Source organism: Macaca nemestrina, chromosome 1 (genome assembly GCF_043159975.1).
Source record: "Macaca nemestrina isolate mMacNem1 chromosome 1, mMacNem.hap1, whole genome shotgun sequence".
NCBI lineage: Eukaryota > Metazoa > Chordata > Mammalia > Primates > Cercopithecidae > Macaca > Macaca nemestrina.
Window position 1 is genome coordinate 171,496,857 of NC_092125.1, and position 21,874 is coordinate 171,518,730.

At 44.4% G+C, this 21,874-nt stretch overlaps 1 protein-coding gene across 5 annotated transcripts in view; it reads right to left on the minus strand.

The window, feature by feature from the left end:
• Positions 1 to 5,949: 5,949 nt before the first annotated feature.
• LOC105495168 (PATJ crumbs cell polarity complex component) overlaps positions 5,950 to 21,874 on the minus strand; it is a 428,227-nt gene continuing 412,302 nt past the window's right edge. For 4 of the 5 annotated variants that reach the window (XM_011764431.2, XM_011764430.2, XM_011764428.2 and 1 more), the window contains 3 exons: positions 20,422 to 20,528; positions 15,066 to 15,189; positions 5,950 to 8,862 (listed from right to left, as the gene is read on the minus strand). In XM_011764431.2, the coding sequence (XP_011762733.2) occupies positions 8,716 to 8,862; positions 15,066 to 15,189; positions 20,422 to 20,528 (378 nt within the window). In that variant the 3' untranslated portion in view covers positions 5,950 to 8,715. The remainder of the gene's footprint in view (positions 8,863 to 15,065; positions 15,190 to 20,421; positions 20,529 to 21,874) is intronic. The other variant, XM_011764432.2, reaches the window with a different exon arrangement.

Below are 21,874 nucleotides of genomic sequence, written 5' to 3' on the forward strand. Positions count from 1 at the left end.
TCTAGGCTGGAGCATACATTTGCACCTCTCCTAGGTGGTGCTGATGATGGTGGTCTGCAGTCACATCGTGAGCAGCAGTGCTGTCTATGCCAATGGATAGTGTGTGCAAAAGCCTAAGGGTGTGAGAGTCCGGCTTATCCTGGGATAAGCCAGGGTTAACCAAAGTTAATATGACTGCTGGAGGTTAAGATGGAAGCTAAATTATGAAGAGCCTAACATCCATGCTGAGTTGGACTTGACCCTGAGTCCACTGAGAAGCCACCTAATTAGGTGTACAAATACTTAGGGTCCTTGGGTGGTGGGGTGGCAGAGGCAAGATCTCAAGCCATCTGCTCCTGAGGGTTCTGGGATGGTAGAAGTGATGATGGTGACTGCACCACAGCTGTGAACACCAGAGGGGGCGGGGGGCTGGAAAGGTGTTGAGGACAAGGATAGTGGACACTTCCGCACTTTCCTCAAGGCAAGGCCATCCCTCGAGGGGTCTGTTCAAGGTCTCATGATGTCTGATGCTTGATTTGTGAATTGGGAGGGTGTTTTTGGATGAGATCAACATTTCTTTCTTTTTTTGTTTGTTTTGTTTGTTGTTGAGATAGGGTCTGGATCTTTCTCCCAGGCTGGAGTACAGTGGCGCCATCTCAGATCACTGCAGCCTTTGCCTCCTGGGCTCAAGTGATCCTCCCACCCTCAGCCTCTGGAGTAGCTGGGACTTCGGGCACGCGTCACCACGCCCAGCTGTGAAACATTCTTCCCAGAAGATCATCTTCTGGGTCTTGAGCCTGCTGGCCCACAGTGCAGATTTTGGACTTGCCCACCTCCATAACTGCAAAAGCCAATTCCTTATGATAAATCTTTCTAAATACATACACATCCTCTCGGTTCAGTTTCTCTGGAGAACGCTGACTAATACGATGTTGGACAGGAAGTTTCTGCTCTCAATCTTTAAGAACAGGTGAATCCTATTCTTCATGGCATGGGGGCCACTGGAGTATGTTTTTCTTTCTTTTTTTTTTTTTTTTTTTTTGAGACGGGGTCTCGCTCTGTCACCCAGGCTGGAGTGCAGTGGCCGGATCTCAGCTCACTGCAAGCTCCGCCTCCCGGGTTCACGCCATTCTCCTGCCTCAGCCTCCCGAGTAGCTGGGACTACAGGTGCCTGCCACCTCGCCCGGCTAGTTTTTTGTATTTTTTAGTAGAGACGGGGTTTCACCGGGTTAGCCAGGATGGTCTCGATCTCCTGACCTTGTGATCCACCCGTCTCGGCCTCCCAAAGTGCTGGGATTACAGGCTTGAGCCACCGCGCCCGGCCCGAGTATGTTTTTCTTTTTGGGGGGAGTGGGGGAGGAGGATCAGGTTCTCTCTCTGTTGCCCAGGCTTGAGTGCAGTGTGTGATCATAGCTTACTGCAGCCTTGACTTCCAGGCTCAAGCGATCCTCTCACTTCAGCCTCCGAAGTAGGTGGGGCTGCTGGTGCATGCCACTGTGCCAGGCTGATTTTTTAATTAATTTATTATTTTTGAGATGAGGGCCTTACTCTGTCACCCAAGGCTCACTGCAGCCTCAATATCCCTGGGCTGAGGTGATTCTACCAGCTTAGCCTCCGGAGTAGCTGGGACTACAGGTGTGTGCCACCACGCCCGACTAATTTTTGTGTTTTTTGTAGAGGCGGGGTCTTGCCATGTTGCCCAAGCTGGTCTCAAACTCCTGCGCTCAAGCAATCCGCCCACCTCAGTCTCCCAAAGTATTGGGATTACAGGTGTGAGCTAGTGAGCCCAGCCTCATTTACTTTTTGTAGAGACCAGGTCTCCCTATGTTGCCCTAGCTGGTATTGAACTCCTGGGTTCAAGTGATCCTCCACTTTAGCCTCCCTGGAGTGTTTTCAGACAGCTATCCTGAAGTTCCCAGGAGAGTAACACATGGCTCTGGGGTTGAGAGGAGTTGAATGACGGGTTCCCTTTAAGACATTACCGTTTCTTCTGTTCTCCTGGGATAGTAATGCTGGGGACATGCCCAGTAAAGCCATTAGGCAGGAGGAGCCATTGAAACACCGCATCTGTAATCAACTGTGTCTATCTAGAGCAGAAGAATGTTTAAACCATGAGGGAGGGTATCCGGAGTGCCTGGCCTTGGAACTTCTTCCCAGGATGTGGGGATGTAGGGTGAGTGGATAGACTAGGTCTTCTTTGTCTACATCCAAAAGATGTGTCCTTTTTTCATTTGTTTGTTTTCTTCTACTCTTTAATCTTTTTAAAATCTTGTGCTTGTGTTGTGGCACCAAATCTTGTGCTTGTGTTTAGGGAGAACTGAAATAAACTTACAAATTCAGGCTGTGCACACAGATGTTTATAGCGGCTTTATTCCTAACTGCCAAAACTTGAAAGCAAGCAAAATGTTCTTTAGTAGGTAAATGGATAAACTGTGGTACATCCAAACAATGGAATATAACTCAGTGCTGAAAAGAAATGAGCTATCAAGCCATGAAAAGACATGGAAGAGGGGCCAGGTGCGGTGGCTCACGCCTGTAATCCCAGTGCTTTGGGAGGCCGAGGCAGGTGGATCACGTGAGGCCAGGAGTTCATGACCAGCCTGGCCAACATGGCAAAACTCCGTCTCTACTAGAAATACAAACATTAATTGGGTGTGGTGGCACACGCCTGTAATCCCAGCTACTCAGGAGGCTAAGGTAGGAGAATTGCTTGAACCTGGGAGGTGGAGGTTGCAGTGAGCTGAGATTGCACCACTGCACTCTAGCCTGTGAGACGGAGAGAGACTCTATCTCAAAACAAACAAAAAACTAAGAAACAAAACAAACTTGGTTTCCATGGTTGGGAAGGGGGTTGGAGAAGAATAGGGAGCACACAAAGGACTTTTAGGGCAGTGGAAATATTCTATATACCTTTACGGTAGGCACGTCATACATTTGTCCAAACCCATAGGATGTACACCACCAAGATTCAACCCTCAGATACTATGGAGTTTGGGTGAGAATGTAGGTTCATTCATTGTGGCAAATGTACCAGTCTGGTAGAGGATGTTGATAATGGGAGAGGCTATGTGAGTGAGGGCGCAGGTATGTGGGAAAACTCTGCACCTTCCTCCCAGTTTTGCTGTTAACTTAAAACTGCCTTTTAAAATTTTTTTTGGAGACAGGGTCTTACTTTGTGACCCAGGCTGGAGTGCAGTGGTGCAAAGAAAGCTCACTGTAGCTTCAACCTACCAGGCTCAAGCAATCATCCCACCTCAGCCGACCGATTGGCTGGGACTATAGGCACACACCATCATGCCTGGCTAATTTTTGTATTTTTTGTAGAGATGGGATTTCACCATGTTAGCCAAGCTGGTCTCAAACTCCTGGGCCCAAGTGATCCTCCCATCTCCGCCTTCCAAAGTGTTGGGATTACAGGTGTGAGCCACTGTGCCTGGCCAAAACTGTCCTTAAAAATAGTCTTAACATAGTGAAAGCCCCGTGTCTACAAAAAGTTAAAAAAAAGAAATTAGCCAGACATGGTGTTGCACACCTGTAGTCCCAGCCAGTTGGAGAGCTGAGGTGGGAGGGTTGCTGGAGCCAGGAGTTTGAGGCCACAGTGAGCCGTGATCGCATCACTGCACTCCAGCCTGGGTGACAGAGGGAGACCCTGACTCAAAAGAGAAAAAAAAGCTCTTGAGAGTATTTCGAACCAATTTAGCAGCCATGTGTGAGTACTCTACAGTAGTTTGCTAAGTTGGTGAATTCCCAGTAAGGTTTATGGAAAACTCAGGGCTGCAAGCTAGTGGGGGACGGGGCTAGTCACTTCCTTTCTCTGGCACACTTCTCCCACTTGTAAAATGGGAGGAGTGGTGTAGCAGGCAGGACAAACTCCCAGTTCTGAGGTTGCCTCCATTTCAAAAAAACTGATTTTAGAAGGAGGATCAAATATGTGTTTGCTCCTGTATAATTTTGCCAAGCATGGGTGCTGATACCCGACAGCAATCTCTCAGGGACTGAAGACCAAAGCAACTTTCTTGCTTACTCCTTCACATGACTGGAAAAGGATATACTGCTCAGGCGAGGTCTTTTATACACCGTCACACACACACACAAATGACTCTTCCAAATGTCAGTTTATTTTGGGATTGTGCAGAGAGTGAAATGTTTCTTTTTTTGGTCTTTACTTAAATACAGAGCATCTGAAGATTGAAAGTCAAGCTGTCAAAAACTTAACATTTGCACTAGGCTGGCATATAACTGAGACTATAACCTAAATTTAAATTTTTGTGTTAAAAAAAAGTCTCACTGTTCTGGTGGACTTTAATAGAAAAAATATAAATAAAATATAAAATTAAGAAGAAAAGTGGGTGCAAAAAATTTTAGTTGTGCCAGACAAGGTGGCATGCACTTGTAGTCTCAATTACACAGGATGTTGAAGTGGAAGGATTGGTTGAGCCCAGGAGTTCGAGGCCAGCCTGGGCAACACAGCAAGACTGAGTTTCCCTCTGTCACCCAGGCTGCAACGGCACAATCTTGGCTCATTGCAAACTCCACCTCTCAGGTTCAAGCCATTCTGCCTCAGCCTTCTGAGTAGCTGGGACTACAGGCGTGCACCACCACGCCTGGCCAATTTTTGTATTTTTAGTAGAGTCGGGGTTTCGCCATATTGGCCAGGTTTGGTCTTGAACACCTGATCTCAGGTGATCCGCCTGCCTTGCCTCCTAAAGTGCTGGGATTACAGGTGTGAGTCACCATGCTCAGCCTATAATGCATCTATTCTAGTGCCCAGCAACATAGTTGGGCAATGAATACCTGAGACAGCTATTAATGGATTCCAGACTTTTTTTTTTGAAACAGAGTCTCACTCTGTCACCCAGGCTGGAGTGCAATGGCACGATCTTGGCTCATCGCAACCTCTGCCTCTCGGTTTCAAGTGATTCTTGTGCCTCAGCCTCCCAGTAGCTGGAATTACAGGCACCCACCATCATGCCCGGCTAATTTTTTTTTTTTTTGAGACTGAGTCTCACTCTGTCGACCAGGCTGGAGTGCAGTGGTGCAATCTCGGCTCACTGCAAGCTCTACCTCCTGGGTTCATGCCATTCTCCCACCTCAGCCTCCAGAGTAGCTAGGACTACAGGCACCCGCCACTACGTCTGGCTAATTTTGTTTTTGTATTTTTAGTAGAGACGGGGTTTTGCCGTATTAGCCAGGATGGTCTCGATCTCCTGACCTCGTGATCCACCCGCCTCAGCCTCCCAAAGTACTGGGATTACAGGCATGAGCCACTGCGCCCGGCCTAATTTTTGTATTTTTAGTAGAGACAGGGTTTTGCCATGTTGGCCAGGCTGGCCTTGAACTCCTGACCTCAGGTGATCCATCTGCCTCGGCCTCCTAAAGTGTTGGGATTACAGGCGTGAGCCACTATGCCCAGCCATGGACTCCAGATTTTAATAGGACACCAAAATACCTTGTGAAAAGTTGGACTTTTTTTTTTTCTATTAGGGAACAACATGCTGAAGAAAAAGCACAATTAGATCCAGAAAGTACACTTTTTCATATATAATAAAACTCCATTTGCTCTGTAGGCAACTACATTTATTTAGAATCTTTGGAAATATCTTATACATACAAACATTCAGCACTTTTATTCTTCCTGGCTTACTTCCCTCTCATGCTAATTCCATTAGTGATATCATTACTATGCTTAAATGGCCCAAATGATGAGGCCAAATATAAGAGCACTACTTCTTTCACAAATTGCCATTTTCATAGCCTCTCAGCTTGTCAGTAAGTTCTGAGGCAAAAATATCTTTTTGGAAAGGCAATTACTTATTAGTCATGCAAGCAGAGACAGAACCGATTATGACAAGTACTAGTTCTATCAATTTAGTGCAGTAAGAAGTATAAAGCATCATAAATCCTTCATCAATATACTTTTACTAGCATGACCTAAAAGGATAATGTATAAAGAAACACAACAACAATGTATTATCTCAAAATGTGTATTTAATGGCCATTCCATCAAAATAAAGCAGAATCCCATTTCAAAACTATTATATGTATATGTATATTTTAAGGTGCATTTTCAAGTTTCATTTGGGTTTCATTTCTTCGTGGCTTGCCTGAGGTGTTCTTGCAGGTACAATTAACACAAAATGTTCTGAGGTTGGTGGCTTTTCATGCATTGAAAAATGAGATCCTAACAACACTGCACATCTTGGATACGTTAGAAATTTTAAAAGCCATGTGTAATTTCAGAAAACTTAATATTGTCATGAAAGACATTTTCAACACAAAATTTAGGCACTCTATACTTTGGAATAGCCATAAAATATTCCAGTAAGAGTTAATGCACTTTGTGATTACATCTACTCAAAGATAATTCTCAATTAAAATCTATACTTATTAAATAACATTTTAAATTAGAGCCCGTTAAACTTTGACAATTACTGTGAAATATTTGCAGCATTGTGTTGTAGTTAAATAATGCTAAACTACTTCTATTACTGACTCTAGTACTCATCCTTCATGGGTTTTTTTTTTTTTTTTTTTTTTTGAGACGGAGTCTCGCTCTGTCGCCGGGCTGGAGTGCAGTGGCCGGACCTCAGCTCACTGCAAGCTCCGCCTCCCGGGTTCCCGCCATTCTCCTGCCTCAGCCTCCCGAGTAGCTGGGACCACAGGCACCCGCCACCTCGCCCGGCTAGTTTTTTTTTTTTATTTTTAGTAGAGACGGGGTTTCACCGGGTTAGCCAGGATGGTCTCGATCTCCTGACCTCGTGATCCGCCCGTCTCGGCCTCCCAAAGTGCTGGGATTACAGGCTTGAGCCACCGCGCCCGGCCTTTTTTTTTTTTTTTTTTTTTTTTTTTTTTTTTTGAGACAGAGTCTTGCTCTGTTACCCAGGCTGGAGTGCAGTGGCACGAACTTGGCTCACTGCAACCTCCACCTCCCAGGTTCAAGCAATTTTCCCGCCTCAACCTCCTGAGTAGTTGGGATTACAGGCGCCTGCCACTACACCCGGCTAATTTTTGTATTTTTAGTACAGACAGGGTTTCACCATGTTGGCCTGGCTGGTCTCAAACTCCTGACCTCATGATCCACCTGCCTTGGCTTCCCAAAGTGCTGGGATTACAGGCGTGAGTCACTGTACCTGGCCATGGTACTTTTAAAAACAGAGGACTCTATAGCATCCACCAGTAAGCATCTCTCCCTTTTTCTTGCTAATATATGAGTAAGATTGCCAATAATCGACTTAAAAGTATTCTTGTATTTTCTGCTGTAGCTGCTTTCTTAGCATGCAAAACTTCAGCAAATGGGAGTCTCCTTGGAGATCAGGAAACTTCAGCCATGCATTTTCATCACAGATTCCTAGGCTCAATTCATTTGCTCACTTTGCAGCTAAGTATGTTGCTCCATTTAGGTTCCTGCAGTTTGTGCTGCTGGACTGACTGCTATGGAGGTGAAGGGAAAGATAATCAAATATGTCTCCCTACTTTGTACAAGGCCAAGGCCACCCAGACCTTGTTTGACTTGAGACAAAACTTGCTTATCTCTGCAGTGTGGTTCTGGGGCTTCTACCTCCTTTTCCTAAGACCGAGGGGTGGGAATGATGCCTGCCTACCGAAATGCCATTAATTCCAGGTGATCTTCCTGGATTTGAATTTAATTTAGCATTGTTAGAATTCAGAACATGTATGCTAGTTGTTCCTGTTGAGAATAAGGTTCAGTTGCTCAGTGGTATGCATTTAGATGGCGCAGAAAACAATTAGTCTTTCAGAATTTTTAGAAGATTACAGTCTGTAAATTGACTCATCAAAATCACCAATGACTAGCATATAAAGATCTATCCAGAGAAATGAATTTGAGACTTATTTGACTATAAGTCATACAGAAGAGTGCACAGTAATTTCCCATAGGAGAATCTGGTATTTCATCTCGGGGATCACTGGTAAATTAATTACACTGCTGATGTTTTCTTGCTTGCTTGAAGAGACAATTAGCATAAGTAAATCATGAGTGAGATGACAAGTTGCTTAACATTTGTTTCTGTCCATTGGGTGAGATCTGAGGTTGCTGTTAAGCCTCGGTATGAGTAGGGGATAGGGAGAGAAGAGCATAAGGAAAGCGAGGTTAACTCCAGGTTTGGCAAATATAATCAGAACCAATTGGTTAAAATCAGAATATTGGGCTGGGCGCGGTGGCTCACACCTGGAATCCCAGCACTTTGGGAGGCCAAGGCAGGCAGATCACCTGAGGTCAGGAGTTCAAGACTAGCCTGGCCCATATGGGGAAACTCTGTCTCTACTAAAAATACAAAAATAAGCCCTGCATGGTGATGCATGCTTGTAATCTCAGCTACTCGGGAGGCTGAGGCAGAAGAATTGCTCCAACCTGGGAGGCAGAGGTTGCAGTGAGCCAAGATGGCCCAGACTGCACTCCAGTCTGGGCGACAGAGACTCAGTCTCAAAAAAAAAAAAAAAAAAGAAATCAGAACACTGAAATTAAATGCAAAACAGACTAATTTCAGTTTTAGAAATCAACCTCACCAACAGGTGACAGGAACTGGGAAACATTAGGAGATGATTATTGATTTGGGAAATTCACATGAAACCTCAGCCATTTCTCCTGAGCAGAGAGGACAAGAAATAAGAATGAAGGTGCATTTTAGTTGAGGGTGCTTTTCATACCCACTCAGAACTTCATCTGCCTGTGGATATTCTAAACAACAACATCTATCTTGTGACCAGGCCCGAGGCTCACGACAGCACAGTTAAGGTTACAGTCCCTCTCTGGTGTTTGAGAATGGCGACCGCTTGCTCGTGAGTAACACCTTCCAGGCTCTCGCCATTAACAGCTAAAATCTGATCCCCTCGTTTTAATCGGCCGTCATCTGCAGCGGCTCCCTACAAACAAGAAACATTCCAGTTTAATCCAGGCTAAAGCACAGTTCATATAACATTCATATTAAAAACTCTAACTTCTGTCTGGTGTGCATATTAAAAGAGGAACTTTAAAAACTACCAATTAAAGTTTTTTTCTAGGTAGTGTTTTAAATGAGGAAAAATGTAAGATACGTTGTTTGAATAATAATGGTTGAATAGTAACTACAATTATGGATAATCTAAATAACATACTAGTTGAAATGTACTGATACACTTCTTTTAATACAAGTAGAACCTTATTTCACTATTTAGTATAAATGGAATTGGATGTCATATCACCTCTTATTCATGGAAATGTAATATACAAAAAAAGGCAGATAGAATTGAATCTGGTGTTAGTCTTATAATACCACCATTATACAGAGTTCCCATTGCATTATTAAGCTATCAGCACTGTGATCTGTCAAAAATAAGTGTAGTCTTTAAATGGGTGGATTATATGGTAAGTGAATGATATCTCAATAAAGCTGTTATCTATATATAAATATGTACAAGTGTAGCATCTCTAAAATTTTGTAATATCATATTCAAAACCTTCCACTTTATCTTTGATCATCTAAATAGGTTTCTAAATGACTACTTTTATTATATACTCAGTCATGCATGGCTCCTCAAAACGGCACAAAGCCAGTGAAACTTCGGGGTTTTTTCACTCTAAAGCTGCATATCTAAAAATGCCACGATATTACTAGAAACATTTTGGACTGGTAAGGGAAGAAAAGACCTAAAAAATGATTTACAGGAGGTTTCACCATCTGTAGGGGGTAACTGTTTAAGTCCCTTGAAAAGTCAGTGCCACAAGAATCCTCTAAACGAGGTCAAACTTCAGGGGGCAACCAAAGCCTACAGGCACTTGGCTGTTGACCAACTCAATCAGAAGCCGAGCTAGGAGGCACCAGCGCTCCTGAGACCTGTGTCCATGTGCAGCTTGGAGGTCCTGAGATGCTGGGAATCAGACAGGTTTTCTAAACCATGAGAATGGTGGAATTTCTAAATGAATGTGCAATAAAGAATATTCAAAACCCGCTGGGTGCAGTGGCTCACGTCTGTAATCCCAGCACTTTGTGAATCTCAGGTGAGAGGATTGCTTGAGCTCAGGAGTTTGAGACCAGCCTGGGCAACATGGTGAAACTCTGCCTCTACAAAAAATTAGCCGGCTGTGGTAGCTTATGACTATGATCCCAGCTACTTGGGAGGCTGAGCAGGAGGATCACTTGAACCCGCAGAGGTTGGAGTGAGCTGAGATAGTGCCACTGCACTCCAGACTGGGTGACAGAGTGAGCACTGTCTCAAAAAAAAAGAAAAAAAAGTATTCGAAATCAGGTATATACTGTGGGCAAAATATCAAAATTAAGTATTAATAACTTGCAACTGGCCAGCCACAGTGGCTCATGCCTGTAATCCCAGCACTTTGGGTGGCCAAGGCAGGAGGATCACCTGAAATCAGGAGTTCGAGACCAGACTGGCCAACATGGTGAAATCCTGTCTCTACTAAAAATAAAAAAATTAGCTGGGTGTGATGGCGCACACCTGTAATCCCAGCTACTTGGGAGGCTGAGGCTGGAGAATCACTTGAACCTGGGAGGTGGAGGCTGCAGTGAGCTGAGATAGCCCCATTGCACTCAGCCTGGGCAAAAAGAGCGAAACTCTGACTCAAAAAAAAAAAAAACAAAAAACAAAAAACCCAAAACTTGCAACTTCACTCAAATCTTTTAAGAAAGTAATGGGTCAACTGTACTAAAGACAAATTTTTTTTTTTTTTTTTTTTTTTTTGAGACTGAGTCTGGCTCTGTCGCCCAGGCTGGAGTGCAGTGGCCGGATCTCAGCTCACTGCAAGCTCCGCCTCCCGGGTTTACGCCATTCTCCTGCCTCAGCCTCCGGAGTAGCTGGGACCACAGGCGCCCACCACCTCGCCCGGCTAGTTTTTTGTATTTTTTAGTAGAGACGGGGTTTCACCGTGTTAGCCAGGATGGTCTCGATCTCCTGACCTTGTGATCCGCCCGTCTCAGCCTCCCAAAGTGCTGGGATTACAGGCTTGAGCCACCGTGCCCGGCTGACAAAATTAAACAAGTAGTTTTACTGGATAAAATCAGAATTACAAGCAAAGTTGATTTCATTAAATTTTACATGCTAAGATTTAAGGGCTTCAGTAAATCTCAGATATCTGTGTAAATTAGTTTTTTACCCCAGCCTGGGCGACAGAGCGAGACTCCGTCTCAAAAAAAAAAAACAAAAAAAAAAAAAACAAAAAAACTATGTTAAGCTCTTTATCTTTTTTAGTAATGCAAAAAAAGAATTTTTAAATTTTTTTGAGAAGGAGTTTCACTCTTGTCACCCAGGCTGGAGTGCAATGGTGCGATCTTGCTTCATTGCAACCTCTACCTCCCGGGTTCAAGCAATTCTCCTGCCTCAGTCTCCCGAGTAGTTGGGATTACAGGCATCTGCCATCAGGCCTGGGTAATTTTTGTATTTTTAGGAGAGAGTTTCACCATGTTGGCCAGGCTGGTCTCGAACTCTTGACCTCAGGTGATCCACCCGCCTCAGCCTCCCAGAGTGCTGGGATTACAGGCATGAGCCCGTGCCCAGCCAGGATGATTTTTTAACTTTCTAGGATTTGGACTGTCTCTGGTGTTGCAGTGGTTGGTTGATGAGCACTTACTGATGTGTATCTATTCTCCTGCTTTACCAATGTGGCATTTGTGGACTACAGGGGAAAAGGTAAAAACGAAATAAATACATGGCTTGAAAACCTCTACCTACTTCGTAATTGTGCCTCTTTACTCACTTGCTATTTGTCCCGAGTTGGTCACTTAGTCTTCTCAGATGCCGTAAAATGGGCATCTACTATCTACCTTGTGGCCTGTTCTAAGGATTAAATGTATGACACATGGCATTTACTCAACATGGTGGTAAATAACATAAAACACTGGTGACAACCAAGTTCATGGTTCAGATTTCATAGGCTCTGAAAAACTGCTCCGTACATTTTTAGAGTTGCGGAAGTCTTTGGGTCAATCTCTTATTTGGCTTAGGATAAAATTTGGCTGCTGAAGGGACTAAGACCTAAGGCTGGCTTGGATTTTTTTTTTTTTTTTTGAGACTGAGTCTCACTCTGTTGCTCAGGCTGGAGAGCAGTGGTGGGATCTCAGCTCACTGCAACCTCCACCTCCCAGGTTCAAGTGATTCTCGTGCCTCAGCCTCCCGAGTAGCTGGGATTACAGGTGCCTGTCACTACGAATGGCTAATTTTTGTATTTTTAGTAGAGAGAAGATTTCACCATGTTGGCCAGGCCGGTTCTGAACTCCTGACCTCAAGTGATCTGCCTGCCTCAGCCTCCCAAAGTGCTGGGGATTATAGGCGTGAGCCATCATGCCTGGCCTACATTGGAGTTTTCTAAAAAATCTTTTTCATTTTAGAGATGGGGTTGTCCCCACCTCATTTTTGTTGTTGTCCAGGCTGATCTTGAACTCCTGGACTCAAGTTATTCTCCTGCCTCAGCCTCTCAAAGTGCTGGGATTACAGGTGTGAGCCACCATGTCCTGCCCTACTGGAATATTCTTTTTTTTTTTTTTTTTTTTTGAAACAGAGTCTCGCTCTGTCGCCCAGGCTGGAGTGCAGTGGCGTGATCTTGGCTCATTGCAAGCTCCGCCTCCCGGGTTCATGCCATTCTCCTGCCTCAGCCTCCAGAGTAGCTGGGACTACAGGTGACCACCACCACGCTTGGCTAATTTTTTTATATTTTTAGTAGAGACAGGGTTTCACTGTGTTAGCCAGGATGGTGTTGATCTCTTGATCTCGTGATCTGCCCGCCTCGGCCTCCCAAAGTGCTGGGATTACAGGTGTGAGCCACCGTGCCTGGCCTGGAATATTCTTTTAGTAAGACTCACTGCGCTAAGTGGGCCACGGGATATGGCTTAGAAATTTGTCCTTTTATTTTTTTTAATTCAGGGCTTTTCATTTTTAGGTGTGCCATTCTGTAAGTAATGAAATACACGAAGGATATTCAATATCTATTCCTTACAATGTTTCTACTTCCATGGGTGCTTCCTAAAGGAGCTCTTTCAGTGGGGCCTTTGAAGAGGGCATTCTGTGTGAGCCGCAGTCCATTCTTTATTCCCACTACTCTTGTCCCACTGTGTGGATGCTGCTGGGTTCTTTTAAAAATTCACCAGCAATGCACAGGCATTTTACTCTTAGCTGTATGTTCTGGTGCCATGTCAGGGTGTCTGGCTCCCAGCTGCATGTTCTGGTGTCCTGTCAAAACGTGTCTGGGTCCCAGCCTACCAATCTATTGAAAGTGTAGACAGCTGGGGCAGCCTGCTGAGCTCTGGATCCAGGTCAAAAGGCCTTAGAAGCTGACCCCATGTTGTGTCTGTATCCAGTTACCATGAAGTGAACGGGTGATTGCAAACATTCTGGAGGGGCTTTGTGGAAGCAACGGCAGGCCAGCAGAACGTGTTAAAACATGGGGGCTAATTATGCAGCCTTCCCACTGTCCTTATCCACATAGCTGGCTATTTCAAAAGCAAAGTATAATAATGCCCTCCAAAGAATAATTATCCCAACAACTTATGGTATTAAATGTGTCATAGGAGAAGGATGGTCAGTTGATGGTTTATCTACCTTGGGGATAAGCATTCTGCTACCCAGAATGTTTCTGTGCTGCCTTTCCTCTCCACTTTTGCCTATAACCAGTTTAACAGGTTGTGTTTGGGAATACCGTGCCCTAATAGGCACTCTCGCAAGACGCAGGAAGTGGGTAAATGTGCAGCTGCTCAATGTGGCCCAAAAGCGAATACCAAATGACTTAAGGGTTTTATGGCAGTTCACTGGGCCCAATTAACAGGTGATAAGATCTAAGATCTGCACAGGTAAAAGCAAGCTTGTATTTAATGTATAGTATAGCTTTCTAGAAAGAGACAGATTCCTTCTTATTCCTCCTTTCGAAGACCTTTATCTCTCTCTCTGTCTTTTTTTTTTTTTTTTTTTTTTTTGAGATGGAGTCTCACTCTGTTGCCCAGGCTGGAGTGTAGTGGTGCCATCTGGGTTCATGTAAACCACTGCCTCCCAGATTCAAGGGATTTTCATGTCTCAGCCTCCCAAGTAGCTGGGATCACAGGTGTGTACCACCAGGCTAATTTTTGTGTTTTTTAGTAGAGAAGGGTTTCACCATGTTGACCAGGCTGGTCTTGAACTCAGGTGATCCGCCCACCTCAGGCTCCCAAAGTGCTGGGATTATAGACGTGAGCCACTATGCCCAGTCTTGAAGACCTTTATTTCTTTAGGAAACTAAAGCAGTTCAACAAGATCTGTTCATAAACAAATGACTGTGATAAAACCAAAGAAGAAAAAAAATTGTAATATCAATTTGAAATACTTCTCAGAGATCTTCAAAATTTATTTAAAAATTAAATTCCAATTAAAAAAATTACAATGAAGTTAAAAATAATTACTCAGGCTGGGCACAGTGACACACACCTACCAGCACTTTGGATGGCCGAGGTGGGTGGATCGCCTGAGCTCAGTAGTTTGAAATCAGCCTGGGCAACGTGGCGAAACCCCATCTCTACCAAAAACAACAATTAGTCAGATGTGGTGGCGTGCGCCTGGAGTCCTAGCTACTGAGGCAAGAGAATTGCTTGAACCCGGGGAGGCGGAGGTTGCAGTGAGCTGAGACCATGCCACTGCACTCCAGCCTCGGTGACAAGAGCAAAACTCCATCTCAAAAAAAAGAAAAAGAATGCAGAATGCACTGATTCGAGGCTTGCACAGCACAAACCTTTCTGCCTCAGCCCCCAGTGCCTATTATTTTCAAGAAGAAGGCCAAATCTTTTTTCTAGTTCAGAACAATATTTCCAAGGACACCTTCTAAAGAGTGGCACTGCTCCTTATGCTGTGTTGCTGAAAGAAGACACTCTAAAAATCTGTGAGCATCTGCTTCCGTAATAGAGTCCAAAGAAAACTGCACTTCTTGTGGCTCCGCCATTGTAAAAGAACTCTTCTTTCACTATTCTGGTGTGAGAATTTCCTATAAGATTCAAATGAAATAAGCATACATGCACACATCCAGGTTTAACCCAAAGTAAAGCTAAGCAAAACACTTAAAAAAAAATCTCACCTAGGTTTAATTTTTTTAAAAAAGTACATTAAAAAAGAAAATATACCTTTGCAAATACAGTCTTGACATAAATTGGCAGGTCTCCATGGGGACTTCCATAACCCCCTACAATACTAAACCCCAATCCTGCAGAGCCTTTCTCCAAAGTAATAATCTTAGGTGGAGGTGTTCTGAAAACACAATGCATGCTGTTTAATTCCAGAATAGATATCGAGAGGGAATTTCATTTTATTGGAAGAATACAGATTTGAGAGAGACTTTCATACTGCAAAACTATGAAGTTTGGTTTATCAAATCAAACTCTCAGAAAGCAATCTAGAAAGTTATTTTAAAACTTCTCACGTCATGCCAATTAATCACCTATATTCTTGATGTTTTAGAGGTTTCTCTTCCATAAAACTCACTGATTTCTAATTAAAGATAAAGTCATGATGCTGAAATTATCAAAGCACTCTTCTATATGCTTAGTTTTTAACTCTTTTCATTTATTTATTTTTTTGAGACGGAGCTGGGACTATGGGTGCGTGCCATGCCTGGCTAATTTTTGTATTTTTAGTAGAGATGGGGTTTCACCATGTTGGCCAGGCTGGTCCCGAACTCCTGACCTCAAATGATCTGCCTGCCTCGACCTCCCAAAGTGCTGGGATTACAGGCATGAGCCATTGCACCCAGCCAGTTTTTAACTTTTAAACTTACGGCTGACAGCTGAAGGAAGCTGTCATCACATCCTTGAAGCATGTGCATGGAAAGACAGGCAGCGTATCTCCTAGTGTGGTGGGAGACTTCAAGTGAACTCTTGTCTGTAATAGGCAGCAGCAGCCTGCAATTCAGGAAACTGCTGCTCCTTTTCTTTTATCTTTTTTTTTCTTTTGAGACAGAGTCTTGCTCTGTCGCCCAGGCTGGAGTGTAGTGGCACAATCTTGGCTCACTGCAACCTCCACCTCCCAGGTTCAAGCGATCCTCCTGCCTCGGCCTCCTGAGTAGCTGGGATTACACGGGTGTGCTACCATGCCCAGTTAAGTTTTGTATTTTTAGTAGAGACGAGGTTTCGCCACGTTGGCCAGGCTGGTCTCGAACTCCTGACCTCAGGTGATCCATCTGACGCCTTACAAAGTGCTGGGATTGCAGGTGTGAGCTGCCGCACCCAGACTGCTGTTCCTTTTCTGCCTGACTGCCCTGGCCACTTCCACCTAAGGCAGGAACTCATTCCTCAAACTCACTTCTAATGTGAGGTTCTCCTGCCTCTCTTGGGAGGATGGGTTCCACATCCTTTTTTTCTTTTTTTGAGACAGAGTCTCGTTCTGTCACCCAGGCTGGAGTGCAGTGGTGCGGTCTCGGCTCACAGCAACCTCCGCCTCCCAGGTTCAATCAATTCTCCTAGTCTCAGCCTCCCGAGTAGCTGGGATTACAGGCATCTGCCACCACATCCGGCTAATTTTTGTATTTTTATAGAGACGAGGTTTCACCATGTTGGCCAGGCTGGTCTCAAACTCCTGACCTCAGGTGATCCACCTGCCTCGGCCTCCCAAAGTGCTGGGATTACAGGCGTGAGCCACCGTGCCTGGCCTCCACATCCTTTTCTGTGCTTCCCCTGCACTGAGTCCAAATTTCCATTTTGGCACTGACTATATCATATTGTAATTACTTTGCCATCCATTTCCTCTACCAGACTATGACCTCTTTGTCTTAGTCATCTGAGCCTTCCCAGCACCATGTGTGGTGCTTGTCAGAAACTCAGGATCATGACTGTGTAAATGAGAACTGAAATCCAGGAGAGAAGAGAGAAACCAAGGTGAAGCAAAATGGAGAAAGAAAATCTGTTTCAAGTGTAAAATTTAGCTTTTCAAAGCTTCATCCAGTGTGGAAGTCTTCTCTCTCAGAAACAACATGGCTAAAAATTAAATTACCTATGTGGGTTCCCAGTAATTTAATCTTAATGAAAGCTTAGGTGATGCCAATTTCTTATTCCCAAATGCTATTGCTCAAAAGGCAGAAACCCAGACCCTGTCTTATTTATGATAGGTAATTCACATTTGTGTACTGGCAGCATCCTTTGTTTTGTGGCAACATGCATGTCTGAGAGGCAAAGTCATCTCATATAAACTCAGCCATTCATGTACTTAGAGAAATTTGCAAAATGGGGACACAAGCGATCTTTGAATATATTGTTCTATTTAACTAGAATATTCTTCCTCTTCAATTTCGCTGGGTTTATTAAAGGGTTTTCAGCTGGTTCACATTGTTACCAGTTGTTTGTTGATGTACTTACTGGTTGTTTACAGCAGACATTCATAGTTACTGCTGATGATCTATGCTATATAAATTGTTAACTGATTTTTTGTTTGTTTGTTTTTGTTTTTTGAGATGGAGTTCCGCTCTTGTTGCCCAGGCTGGAGTGCAATGGCATGATCTCAGCTCACCGCGACCTCCACCTCCTGGGTTCAAGTGATTCTCCTGCCTCAGCCTCCCAAGTAGCTGGGATTACAGGCATGCGCCACCATGCCTGGCTAATTTTGTATTTTTAGTAGAGATGGGGTTTCTCCATGTTGGTTAGGCTGGTCTTGAACTCCTGACCTCAGGTGATCTGTCTGCCTTGGCGTCCCAAAGTGGTGGGATTACAGGCGTGAGCCACCACACCTGGCCTTGTTAACTGTTTTTAACTGTTCTGTTTGTCTTTACATATTTTTATAAACACAGAGTCTGACTATGTTGCCCACGCCTTGGCCTCTCAAAGTGCTGGGATTACAGGAGTGAGCCACCACACTTAACTATTTTGAATGCCACCTGCTTATTCCAAATATTTTTCTTTTTTTTGAGACAGGGTCTTGTTCTGTCTCCTAGGCTGGAGTACAGTGGAACAATCGCAGCCCATTGCAGCCTCAGACTCCTGGGTTCAAGTGATCCTCCCGCCTCAGCCTCTTGAGTAGCTGGGACTACAAGCATGCACCACTATGCCTGGCTCCAGGCAGGCTCCAGTTCTCTTAAGCTTAAGCATTAGCTTCTCCAACTACACTCCTTCATTGAGTTATGCCCTATATCCATGGTTTCACAGGACCCTCTCTCAATGAATTTAGCTCTCCTATAGTTATCTTTTATAACCATGGATTTATGGGTCTGTTCTTCCACTTCTCTGGCAGCTCTTTGGGGACTGGGGCAGTATCTTTACTTACATTTCTAAGTTTGCATCCTCAGGACCTAGCACTTGTATCTAAGTGTCTGGCCTTAGAATGGTGCTCAATAAATATCTGTTGAGATACTGATGAATTGTCCCCTATAGCTGAATGATTACGACGTTATGAATAAGGCTCTACTTTTCCCCACTTCGTGGCCTTACAAGCACTCTCAGTAACAGCTCACTGGCCGGATACAAATTCGATTCATGTTTCTTCTTTCAAACACAGCCCCCATTTCCAAAGTTACTGGAATGGGAACCTAGATGCCCAAAGCCATTGTTTTAGAGCTACCTCCTGTGGCCCCAAATCATTAAAGACCTTTATAATTGTGCCTATTTATACTCAGGGACGTGTTTTCAGGGGAAGAGGGAGGAGTGTGGCTCTACTCCTCAACTGGCAACATCAGATGGAATTTGCCTCCATTGATCTCACAATATCATAACATTTTCTTTTTTTTTTTTTTTTTTGAGACGGAGTTTCGCTCTGTCGCCCAGGCTGGAGTGCAGTGGCCAGATCTCAGCTCACTGCAAGCTCCGCCTCCCGGGTTCACGCCATTCTCCTGCCTCAGGCTCCCGAGTAGCTGGGACTACAGGCGCCCGCCACCTCGCCCGGCTAGTTTTTTGTATTTTTTAGTAGAGACGGGGTTTCACCGGGTTAGCCAGGATGGTCTCGATCTCCTGACCTCGTGATCCGCCCGTCTCGGCCTCCCAAAGTGCTGGGATTACAGGCTTGAGCCACCGCGCCCGGCCTATCATAACATTTTCAACCAATTAGTTTAAATTTACTTTCATATAGAAGACTAGTAAAAAAAAAAAAAAAAAAAAAAAAATCCCAATGTTTGTTCTGAGTGATTTTAAAATTCCTTTAAGCTTGTTGTTCCCAGCCTGCCAGAGGCCATGGAATTATAGCAAAGGAATTAAGATTACAAGGGGATCTCTGTGTTTCCACAGACACATCAAAGGATGCTAAAGGTACACTGTACTTCCTATAAAGGTCCTTTTTTTTTTTTTTTTTTTTTTTTTTAAGGAAAAGGCCACCATAATTTGAAAAATGTTATATTTCTATGTTTTGTTGTATTTTTATGGCAGGCATGTATTACTTTTATAATGAGAAAAAGGTAGAATGAGCTTAATTTAATATTCTTTCCTCAAGAAAAACTCAAAGATGTCATTTAGGTGGGGAACTACGAGGAAAAAGTTGGATGGGCTATGACCATGAGATCCTTCAAATGAACCATCCAGATCTGTCAACAAACATTTATTAAGCACCTACTAGTGACCAGGCACTGCTGGTACCTGCGAGGAATAGCTTTAGGCAGCCTTTCTCAAAGTGTAGATCCTTTGCCCACCTGTAGCAGAATCACTCTGGGAAACTTGTTAACATCAGGTTTCTGGAATCCACCATAGACCACCTAGTCAGAATTTTGGGATGTGGCCTGGGAATTAGCATCTTTAAACATGCTACCTAGATTACTCTTTTTTTTTTTTTCTTTGAGATGGAGTTTTCCTCTTATTGCCCAGGCTGGAGTTCAGTGGTGCAATCTTGGCTCACTGCAGCCTCTGCCTCCTGGGTTCAAGCAATTCTCCTGCCTCAGCCTCCTGAGTAGCTGGGATTACAGGCACCTGCTACTACGCCTGGCTAATTTTTTATATTTTTAATAGAGACAGGGTTTCACATGTTGGCCAGGCTGGTCTCGAACTCTTGACCTCAGGTGATCCACCCGCCTCGGCTTCCCAAAATGCAGGCATTACAGGCATGAGCCACTGTGCCCGGCCCTTAGATTACTCTTATGCACATTCTAGTTTGAGAAACCCTGCTTTAATGAATGACTTTAACTGCAATGACTGGTTTTAATGAAACATGTCAGCAAGTATAACAACAAGATTTCATCTCAGAACAAGATTTTAGCCTAGAAGTTCAGGAAACATGGCTCCTTGCACAATAAAGCAGGGTGCACTTGGGCTATACATCCGTGGTTTCTTAGGGAAGCAGGCATAGGCACTGTGTCAAAGTGACCAGGTGCAGCATGTGCACAGGCCCTGCAACAGTGGTCTTTCAAGAACTCATATGGTGGAATTAAGCCTTGTGAGAAATAAGGATTCCCTAGAATTTAGAAAAAGTCATGGGTGCTTTGGCCTCCTCTCCTTTAGAGTGCACTTGAGTATCTGGAAAAGTTCTTCTGAGCTTTGCCCACATGCATAATAGGCCCTCTGCATCTGAAATACTCACTCTGTGTCTTCTCGATGGTGTTCAGCAGTGGGTGAACCAAGGTGGTAGCCTGTAGACATGTTTTCAAGCTGAGCTGCTATGGCACTTATGTTGGTATCTGCTACAACCTGGGGAAAAAGTGAAAACAAGGTATTTTATTATAAGGAAGGGGAGAATTAGAGAAACCATGCTATATCCAAGGGTCAGTTCTCAATCCTGATCTTATCCAACTTATCTGGACCATTTGACACAATGGACTATTCTCTCTTTCAGACTTTTTTTTTTTAAAGACAGGGTCTCACTCTGTTGCTCAGGCTGGAGTGCAGTGATATGATTTCAACTCACTGTAGCCTTGACTTCCCAGGCTCAAGTGATCGTCCCACCTCAGCCTCCCACGTAGCTGGGACCACAGGCATGCACCACCAGGCCCGGCTAATTTTTTTTTTTTTTTGAGATAGAGTTTCACTCTTGTCACCTGGGCTGGAGTGCAGTGGTGCGATCTTGGCTCACTGCAAACTCTGCCTCCCAGGTTCAAGTGATTCTCCTGACTGAGCCTCCTAACTGGGATTACAGACACCCGCCACCATGCCTGACTAATTTTTTTTTTTTTGAGACGGAGTCTCGCTCTGTCACCAGGCTGGAGTGCAGTGGCACGATCTTGGCTCACTATAACCTCCGCCTCCTGGATTCAAGCGATTCTCCGCCTCAACCTCCCGAGTAGCTGGGACTACAGGCACACGCCACCACGCCTGGCTAATTTCTGTATTTTTAGTAGAGATGGGGTTTCACCATGTTGGCCAGGATCGTCTCCATCTCTTGACCTCATGATCCACCTGCCTTGGCCTCCCAAAGTGCTGGGATTACAGGTGTGAGCCACCGTGCCTGGCCTAATTTTTATATTTTTAGTAGAGACGGGGTTTCACCATGTTGGCCAGGCTGGTCTCAAACTCCTGACCTCAGGTGATCCGCCCACCTTGGCCTCCCAAAGTGCTGGGATTATAGGCGTGAGCCACCACGCCCGGCCCTGGCTAATTTTTTTGTATTTGTAGAGATGGAGTTTTTGCCATGTTGCTCAGGCTGGTCTCCCACATCTGAGCTCAAGTGATCTGCCCACCTTGGTATCCCAAAGTGTTGGTATTATAAGTATGTGCCCCTGTGCCCAGCCTTAAACTATTTTCTTCATTTCTTCGTTTGGCTTCCATGACACCACAATTCATTAGTTTATTTTCCACCACTTCTGGCCATTCCTTCTATCATTCAAACCTCTAACTGAGGGCCACAGGGCTTAGTCCTTGAGCTTCTTATCTTTTCCATTTAACATATTATCCCATCCCATTGTCTCCCATTCCATCCCATCCCATATCCCATTCCATCCATCTCATGAATGTAAATACCATTTAAGTGATGATAATCCCTGAATCTGTATCTCTAGCTCCAATGCTTACCTAACACCAGATCCATATATCCAGTTGGT